We start from the raw sequence: 9893 nt of genomic DNA, 5'->3' as shown, positions 1-9893 counted from the left end.
TTATAGGAATGTACCATAATGCATATAGATAGTATAGAATGGAATAGAATAAATGGAAGGTCAAGGGATCTTCTTGATCCTGTTTTTTAGGCTTGTAAACAGTGCTGCAATAAACATGTTTGCATGGACATCTTAATACATCTATCTAGGATAAATTCTTAGTGCTGAAATTGCTGGGTAAAAAATTATATACACATTTTATATGTTGATACATACAAGCAACCTAGCAGAAAACTTGTTCCTATCTATATTCCCAGTATGCTCATTTTACTACACCTTGGATGGGTTAAAAAAACTACTTATCAATGATGACTTTTATGCAGATTTCTGATCACTGGCCAAGACTGCACATCTTTTTGAATGTTTTCTAGTCACTCGTCTTAAATCTGTTTGGACTGCTATAACAAAATACCACAAACAGTAGTTTAAAAACAACAGAAATGTATTTCTCAGTCCTGGAAGCTGGGAAGTCCAAGATTAAGGGACAAGCAGATTCAATGTCTGGAAGAGCCCTGTTCCTCATAGACAGCACCTTGTCACTGCACATAGTGGAAGGATAAACAAGCTCTTCCACAAGCCTCTTTTATAAGGGCTCTACTCCCATTTGTGTGGACTCTGTCCTCATGACCTAATCACCTCAAAGGCCCCACTTTTTTTTTTTTTTTTGAGACAGAGTCTCGCTCTGTCTCCCAGGCTGGAGTGCAGTGGCACGATCTTGGCTCACTGCAACCTCTGCCTCCCAGGTTCAAGTGATTCTTTTTCCTCAGCTTCCTGAGTAGCTGGGATTACAGGTCTGCGCCACCATGCCTGGCTAATTTTTGTATTTTTAGTAGAGATGGGGTTTCACCATGTTGGTCAGGCTGGTCTTGAACTCCTGACCCTGTGATCAGCCCACCTTGGCCTCCCAAAGTGCTGGGATTACAGGAATGAACCACTGCATCCGGCCTGGCCCCACTTCTTAATACCATTACCATGGGGCTTAAGTTTCAGCATATACATTCTGGGGAGAACACAAATGCTCAGGCCATGGCACTTGTGTTTCAGACGGTAGCACTTTGTATATGATTTTTTAATACATGGCCTCTGCACATTTTTTCTTCCACTATATTTGAGTTTTTAAAATTGATTAGGCCTCTGTGTATATCAGTGATATTAAGCCTTTGTCTATCACATATATCACAGATTTTTTTCCTAGTTCACTTTAAAAATCCTTTGTTTATAAAATGTTCATTCCCTTTGCCACAGATTCCCCTTTTTAGAATTCACCCTAACGAAATAGTATTTACAAAGTTTTAGTTTCAAGTATGTTCACTGAAGAACTGTTTATAATGGTAAAAAAAAGAAAAACCCACAAAGCCCACCTGTAAACAATGAAATGTTTAACAGTGGAACACTGGTTAAATCATTTTTAAATTTTTATTTTTTTATTTTTTGAGACAAGAGTCTTGCTCTGTTGCCCAAGCTGGAGTGCCGTGGTGCCGATCTCAGCTCACTGCAACCTCCCCATCCCGGGTTCAAGTGATTCTCCTGCCTCAGCCTCCCAAGTAGCTAGGGCTACAGGTGCATGCCACCACACCCAGCTAATTTTTGTATTTTTAGTAAAGACAAGGTTTTACCATGTTGCCCAGGCTGGTCTGAAACTCCTGACCTCAGGTGATATGCCCGCCTCGGCCTCCCAAGGTGGGATTACAGGCATGAGCCACTATGCCCGGCTAGTTAAATCAATGATGATATATCCATAGTCATTGAAATGATACAAAAAATATTTCATTATATTAAAACATATTATTAACTAAAAGCACAAATATCTAGGCTCTATAACTTATAAACACCAAAAAATTTTTTTTTTAGCTAGGCACAGAGAAAAAGGAGACTGTATTTATACAACAGTGGTTAATTCTGGGTACTGGAAATAGGGGTGATCCTTTTTTTCTTTTCCTCAATGAGATAATTGAACAAGAAAATTTAAAATTTATTGTAGCTTATAGTTATGCAGATATATAGTAGCCAACAGTGCCTTAGACTGCAGGGCATTAATCCTGTCTGTAATCTTACAAACTTAACTTCTGCCTCATTCAATAACCTCAAGTAAGTTGTTTAGCCTTTTTGCACATGGGTCTCCTCATCTGTTAAATGATGATAATAATACCTATCATGAATTAACTCAGGGAGGTTCTGTAAACCCAATGTTTGTAATTCACTATAAACTACATAGAAAATGGCACTAATACTATTTATATCTATGATTATTACTATTTTTAACATAAAGGCAATGGCAACGTTAACTCACTACCTTTATTTTTTATTATTTTTCTGAGACACAGTTTCACTCATCACCCAGGCTGGAGTACAGTGGTGCAGTCTCAGCTCACTGCAACCTCCATCTCCCGGGTTCAAGTGATTCTCCTGCCTCAGCCTCCCAAGTAGCTAGGATTACAAGCGCCTGCCACCACGCCTGGTTAATTTTTGTATTTTTAGTAGAGATGAGTTTTCTTTTTTTTTTTTTTTTTGAGACGGAGTTTCACTCTTGTTGTCCAGGCTGGAGTGCAATGGCTCAATCTTGGCTAACTGCAACCTCTGCTTCCCAAGTTCAAGTGAGTCTTCTGCCTCAGCCTCCCGAGTAGATGGGATTACAGGCACGCGCCACCATGCCCGGCTAATTTTGTATTTGTAGTAGAGATGGGGTTTCACCACGTTGGCCAGGCTGGTCTGGAACTCCCGACCTCAGGTGATGCCACCCGCCTTGGCCTCCCGAAGTGCTGGGATTACAGGTGTGAGCCACCATGCCTGCATGCCTGGTCACTCAGTACCTTTAAGAAGAATATTTTTGCACTAAGCCAAAAAAAAAAAAGGAAAAGGAAACAAAGAAAAAGTTGCCTACCAAAATTGACTGAAAGGGAAGATATAATAAATTATTCAACAAACACTTACTACTTGCCTACTATGTACTGGTGGGGGTGGGATGGAGGTATAAGACAGTTCTTGTTCTCATGTGCTTCATTTTGGTGGATAACTCATGTCAATCCCACAGACAGAAAGGCTACTGTCCCTAGAGCCTAAAGAGGCAAAGTACCTCTACCAAGGCAGTGAACGACAGTCAAGTTTGACCCTCAGAGATCAACTGGGCCAGGTATAGAAGCTAAGCCCCATCACAGAGATATGGTGAGCCAGTAACAAGTGTAATCTACAGCAGTTTTACGTGGGATAAGGTGAAATTAGGGGATAAATTGGTTGGGGATGCCCCATTCTTAAGGGGTTCCCCTGGTAAGCATAAGGGGGAATTCCCTTGAATATGGTAGTACCCTAACAATAAGTATAGGGGTTAGAGGGGAGAACACATCCCTGCTTGCTAGTAGGAGACTGGAAGGGCTTGGGGAATTCCTAAAAACTCCATTTACAGTGTAGGAGATCCCCTTCTGTTACTCAAAGTTCCCTTCTTACAGAGTATTCTGAGACATTTGTGATTAGTATCCCCTTGAGCTTTGTTTCTAATTTCCACCTTCTTTCAGGGCTTAGAGGAAGAAAACTGAATACAGATACATATATATACACACACACACACACACACACACACACACACACACATATATAATGATAAATATATAAATACACAAGCATGCATACTCAATCACACACAAACACACACACATCACCCTGATACTGTTAGTTCAGTGGTCCTAGAATTTAAGTCATTTATTTGTACCACTTGACTCTAGTGTCATTCATTCCTAATTAGTCCATGTTTAAACATAACTTCAGATAGAAGACAATGAGGATTTTATAAAACATAAGGTAAGATATATGTCTGAGAAAAAGGCAGTTCTGACACAACACAATTATGGATTTAAACGTTTTTGGTTGATTCTGGCACTATTAGCAAAAATAATACATAAATTTATATAGTGCCTACTATGTACTAGGATACGAGATAAGAAGTAGCAAAGATTTGAATTTAACAGTTTTTAAATGAAAACAAGCTTTAGAGTTGAAATAAAAAAATTTTTTTTTTTTCAGATGGAATCTCGCTCTGTCGCCCAGGCTGGAGTGCAATGGCATGATCTCGGCTCACCCTCCGCCTCTCTGGTTCAAGTGATTCTTCTACCTCAGCCTCCTGAGTAGCTGGGATTATAGGCGAGCGCCACCACACCTGGCTAATTTTTTGAATTTTTAGTAGAGACGGGGTTTCACCATGTTGGTCAGGCTGGTCTTGAACTCCAGACCTCATGATCCGCCCGTCTCGGCCCCCAAAGTGCTGGGATTACAGGCGTGAGCCACCGTGCCCAGCAAAATAAAAATTTTTAAGTCCATTTTCATTTCCCATCACCTTGATCCTAGATAAGTAATTAACTTCAGTAACTCTTCCCTCTTTTTATGGGGGTGGAGGCTGTGGTGATTAAAATATAATAAATGTATTTATTTTCAAAATGCCTAGAATGGAAAAAAAACACGCATTAAAAACAGAGCACAAGTATTATTATGGCATTCTTCCACATGTGGCACATATTATACACAGCCTCCCTAGGCAGAGTTCTCTTATTTCTTAAGGGTACGAATTAGGTCAAGATCAGACTCCACTGTCTTAAACTTCCCAGCAACTAAAACAAAGCAGGACAAAACAAACAAACAAACAAACAAAAACACCCTACAACTGTACCCACCTGAAGAACTATATCAGAATTTCAAGCTCTTGGTCACTGGTGGCCAGGTGACAATATGTTTATTACCGGAAAAATAACTCAAAGCCAAAATCCTTTTGTGGCAGGGTAGTACTGTCATTCTTTACATTAAAATTACATGTAATCTACAAGATAAAACCAATGTTTTTTGTTTGATATACAACACTGCTCATCAACACAGGTACTAAAAATTACAATGAATGAAGTGAATGTTGCTTTGAATAAATGTATACAATTAATATGAGTCTGGATGTGGATTCATGTTAGTCCATTTAAAAAATATTAAGAAAAACGGTCTTTTATAATGTTTGAGAAGACTTGTTTATTTAAATATTTATTTATTTTTAAAAGACTAGTCAAGTGGAAGTGGGGAAAGAGTGGTACAACGGACAACCAACTGTGAATAACCAATTGAGGCAATTCACTACCTTGGGACCAGCCAAAGCTTACTTTTTAAAAGTAACCTTGAAATACATACCATATTCCATATTATACAAAGATTTACATATTGCTCTTAGTTTTGAAATAGAAAAAGAACTTTTGAAGAGAATAAGAATCATAAAACTAGAAGGTCTAAAAATTGTTAACACCTGTTCTTCATAAAACATCTAACTTTATTTACATTAATATATTATTTAGGAGGTTCAAGCCTTTAACATAACCTTTCCCATTAGATAATCTATAACTGTAAAGAGTTCATGTATATTTCTCATTTTCTGCACATATGTATTAATGTAAAAAATTTGTCCTGCCGTATTTTTTTTAGTCAACAATTATCTTGAGCATTTTATCAGTTCGTGATTCAACTTCTAATACATATGTCGCTTAAGAGTAAAAAGCCCCTCCATAACCTGAAAACATCTTTTTTTTCTTAACCTGAAATAAGCTTAAATTCTCACGTTGTCAGATGAGTCTTAACACTTCAGTATCTGCTAAATTTAGCATATTAAAAATTTTTTAAAAGGAGTATAAGGGCCCTAAATTGGAAAAAAAAAACTCTGCCACGATCATAACTGTGGGATTTCATTTCCAGTTCATTCTGTCAGAATCAATCTAAAGTCCATGTAATGTAAACAGTTCGAAAAAAGTCTTAAAAATGAATTGTTGACTTTAAACACACAATCTTCGGAGCCGCTCACAACGTCCGTAGAAGCAGACTCCTCCCCGCTCCTGGGGAAAACCCTGCCTAATATTTATAACGTTATGACATACTGTAATACTCACAAGGTGGTTGTAGAAGTATAAACACGACTGGAGTTATCTGATTGGCTGCTGGTGATGTAACACCCATGTCAATACTTCCCAGTGAACGCACGTGTTCGACCTTTTATTTAAATTTCCATTTCATCACAGCAATAAGACACTCGGGGCGGTGCATTTTCTGTGAAATGATAACTGCCTGGGGCCCGAGGTGCTGCCTCGCACAATGCATCAAACGAGGTTGTGTCCGTGGTCGTAACCTCTTCGCGTGAAAGGCACCGCCTGGTCCAGTCTTTGTGAAGGAACAAAATAAGTTCACTTCCTTGGGCACCGCCACCCACCCTCAGCAAATGACAAGGCTGGAGCGCAGCTTCCACCGCACAGTTATTTGCAAAGTCCCAGGTGAACTCGTGGCGAAAGAAGGAAAATGCGCGTCCCAGGCGCGGGTAGGTGCGTGTGGGCAGCGGGGAGGCGGCCAGACCCTGACACTCGCCAGCTGTTTGTCCTCCGCGTAGCCCGGCCCCGGCCGCACACGCCCGCCCCCTCCCTGAGACCCCCAGCCCGCCGCCTGGCCTTTTGTCCCCCGCCCCTCGGCCGACTTCCTTCCCCGCGGCCGCACCCCCGCCCCCAGGCCGGAGGCGCAGCCCAGCCCCTTTCCCGGTCCCCTGGCGCCCCCACCCCACCCCAGCCCAGCCCCAAGCCCAGCCCCCCTCCCCCAGCCCGGCCCCCACCCTTTCCCCCTCCAGCGGTTACTGCTACCCCGGTGCATTGTGGGCGCACGGTCCGTTGTTCATTTGCCATTCGACCTCCGCCAGGGCCTGGTCGGACGGAAACGCTCCGCCGGCTTTATTGTCGCTTCGTTATGTGGCGGAGCCGAGCAGTTTAGCGTGCCTCTCACCCTCAGCGCCTGCGAAGCCGGCGGCGGCGGCGTCGGGACTCCTCGGCGTGCGGAGGAAGGATATCTGTGTGGAGGGTCGGTGTGTGCGCGCGGCTTTAAAGAGGGGGCAGCGGAGGGTCTGCCCGCACTCCGCTGCTCAACTTCGAAGGCCTTGCTCGCTCCCGGCTCGCTCCTCACCTCTCCGCCGCCCGCCCCCTTCTCCGCGCGGGACGCTGCCCGGAGCGCGGCGGGGCGGGGGTGGAGGACGAGAGAGCGGCCGGAGGCGTCGGCCCGGCAGCGGCAGCGGACGCGTGCAGCAGACCCGGGAGCGAGCGCGAGCCGGGCTGCCGGGCGAGAGGGCGAGGCCGAGCCCCGCGAGACCGGAACGCCGGGGGCGGGGGCGGGGGCGAGACAGAGGGGGAGCCGCGGGGAGCGCGCGGGACGCGGCCCGAGGCCGTGCGCGAGCCGGGGCACCGGGCGGCGGCGGCGGCGGCGCGCGCCATGTCGTTCAGTGAAATGAACCGCAGGACGCTGGCGTTCCGAGGAGGCGGGTTGGTCACCGCTAGCGGCGGCGGCTCCACGAACAATAACGCTGGCGGGGAGGCCTCAGCTTGGCCTCCGCAGCCCCAGCCGAGACAGCCCCCGCCGCCAGCGCCGCCCGCGCTTCAGCCGCCTAATGGGCGGGGGGCCGACGAGGAAGTGGAATTGGAGGGCCTGGAGCCCCAAGACCTGGAGGCCTCCGCCGGGCCGGCCGCCGGCGCCGCCGAGGAAGCCAAGGAGTTACTGCTCCCCCAAGACGCGGGCGGCCCCACCTCGCTTGGCGGTGGCGCGGGGGGCCCCCTGCTAGCGGAAAGGAACCGTCGGACTCTGGCCTTCCGAGGCGGCGGCGGCGGGGGTCTCGGCAACAATGGCAGTAGCCGCGGCCGCCCCGAGACCTCGGCGTGGCCCTTGAGGCATTTCAATGGGCGAGGGCCGGCGACTGTGGATCTTGAGCTGGACGCGCTGGAGGGGAAGGAGTTGATGCAGGACGGCGCGTCCCTGAGCGACAGCACCGAGGACGAGGAGGAGGGGGCGAGCCTGGGCGACGGCAGTGGGGCGGAAGGCGGCAGCTGCAGCAGCAGCAGGCGGTCGGGCGGCGATGGCGGGGACGAAGTGGAGGGCAGCGGTGTGGGAGCTGGCGAAGGAGAGACTGTCCAGCACTTCCCGCTCGCGCGGCCGAAGTCTCTAATGCAGAAGCTCCAATGCTCCTTCCAGACCTCCTGGCTCAAGGACTTTCCCTGGCTGCGCTATTCCAAGGATACTGGTCTTATGTCTTGCGGCTGGTGCCAAAAGACCCCTGCAGATGGGGGAAGCGTGGACCTTCCCCAAGTGGGGCATGATGAGCTTTCGCGAGGGACCCGCAACTACAAGAAAACCCTCCTCCTGAGGCACCACGTCTCTACCGAGCACAAACTCCACGAAGCCAACGCCCAGGTACAGTATATCCTGCTCCTACTTTTTTGAGATCTTTTAGGGAAAGGTTTATCAGCACTCCCTTCACCCCCACCCACCCCCCAAAAAAAACCTCAAAACCATTTTCCTGGGTGAAGACATCGTTCCAGTTGAGAGGTGCGGGAAGCTTAGGCGTGGGGGTTTAGAAAGCCTGGGAACAAGTTTTGTAAAAGTTATGTATGTGTTGTGGGGGGAAGGGGATGGAATGACAATTGTCTTGTCGTAGCGCTGGATTTTCTTTTTTATGACTCAGATTTCTTATCAGATTGAATCAAAAAGAAAGTGAGGTTGAAAGTTCTAACCTAAAAGGCTGACTTTGCGGTAAAAAATTTTATTAGCTGTGATTTTAGAGAAGCTGGTCTATGCTCTCAGACGTTTAGTGTGCTGGTCGAAGTCAAATCGGGCAACTCTTTGAAGAATGGATTAAACAGTTTACCTTTAAGGCTACCCCTTTCAGGAAAACGTCCAGCCGAAAAAATTCTTTATATGAAATCAAAATAATGTGAAGTATGAGAGCAGTATGTAAATGTAGAGAATGCTGTTTGGAACTCCTTGCTCTTGTGAATAATTTTACTAAATTAATCTCTGTTGAACTTTCTTACTACGGCCTGGTTTTGGTAAATTATTGTAGTTTTTACTTGTTTACTTTTACTCAGATTTTTGTGCTGAGATTTCTTTTTGTACTGTTCCTTTTCAGAAAGATTTTTAAATGCAGTTTACAATTAAGTACTTTAAGCTTAGCATTAGAAATGTTTAATGTGTAGTTATTTGTATCAAGTAGTGGATTTGGATTGGTAGGGAATTTATTTACCAAACACCGTGAAAGTGCTTACAAAACAAGTAAGCTGTACTTTAGTTCTTAGTCCTTGTTTTAACATTTCCAGTCTAAAGATAGTAAGCCTTACTATTTTGATAATCTGTGTTCAAGCCAAACAGATGTTGATCAGTCCTCCCTTTTTGACTTTAAGGCAACCTGTGGTGGTGGATGGAATTCATTCTTTCGTATTGGTTAGCCGGTCGTTGATTTTATAAAGTTAGCTCTTAGTAGTCTGTTTATTGGAATGATTCTGCCGTTCAGCACACTTACCCTGCGGTTAATTAGGCGCACCAGTAACCCCACAGACACAGCACCCATGTTTCTCAGAAGTTAGGGCTTTAACTTTAAAGCACAGGATGATCCCCCGCCCCCGCCCCAGTGGACAATGTAGTAGGGTTTTTGTTGTTGTTTTGCACACATTTTAGTTGCCTAAGCCCTAGAAGGAAGGTCATTTAAAGATACAAGGCCGAGAAAGGTTAAGTAAATTGTCCTGAGAGTCTGGGGTGACCCAACTGAGACTAGAGCCTGTAAGGAATGTCGTAATGGAAAAAGAATGGATTTGGAGTAAATCTGGGTTCAGATCTCAGCTTTCTGCAATTAACTAGCTTTGTGAGCTTGGGCAATAGAGTGAAATGGAACTAACAGTTCCTTGTCTTCCGGGTGCCAAACACATTTATTCTGCAAAGTATTTATTTTTTGTTCCCATTTTACAGAAGAGGAATCTAAAGCCTTAAAGGGTTAAGTAACATTCCTGAAGTTATGTAGTAAGATGATGGAGTTGCAAGGGACTTGTGAAAATGAAAGTTTAATTTTCCAAATAGGGCTAGGTTGG

General features: G+C 45.3%; 2 protein-coding genes across 3 annotated transcripts in view; one reads left to right on the top strand and one right to left on the bottom strand.

Moving 5' to 3' along the window:
• Positions 1-4973: 4973 nt before the first annotated feature.
• LOC134759077 (basic proline-rich protein-like) lies at positions 4974-7256 on the bottom strand. Its single transcript, XM_063709201.1, has 2 exons — positions 6636-7256; positions 4974-6168 (listed from the first exon to the last, which is right to left on the bottom strand). The coding sequence occupies exon 1, from the start codon at positions 7254-7256 to the stop codon at positions 6948-6950; it is 309 nt and encodes a 102-aa protein (XP_063565271.1). The 3' UTR covers positions 4974-6168; positions 6636-6947.
• ZBTB10 (zinc finger and BTB domain containing 10) overlaps positions 6039-9893 on the top strand; it is a 38797-nt gene continuing 34942 nt past the window's right edge. The window contains exon 1 of one of the 2 annotated variants that reach the window (XM_019032800.4): positions 6039-6322. In XM_019032800.4, the coding sequence (XP_018888345.3) occupies positions 6227-6322 (96 nt within the window). In that variant the 5' untranslated portion in view covers positions 6039-6226. Of the gene's footprint in view, positions 6323-7253; positions 8227-9893 lie in introns of those variants that run through there. The other variant, XM_004047194.5, reaches the window with a different exon arrangement.

Source organism: Gorilla gorilla, chromosome 7 (genome assembly GCF_029281585.2).
Source record: "Gorilla gorilla gorilla isolate KB3781 chromosome 7, NHGRI_mGorGor1-v2.1_pri, whole genome shotgun sequence".
Lineage (NCBI taxonomy): Eukaryota > Metazoa > Chordata > Mammalia > Primates > Hominidae > Gorilla > Gorilla gorilla.
This window is presented reverse-complemented; position numbering and strand designations above follow the sequence as displayed.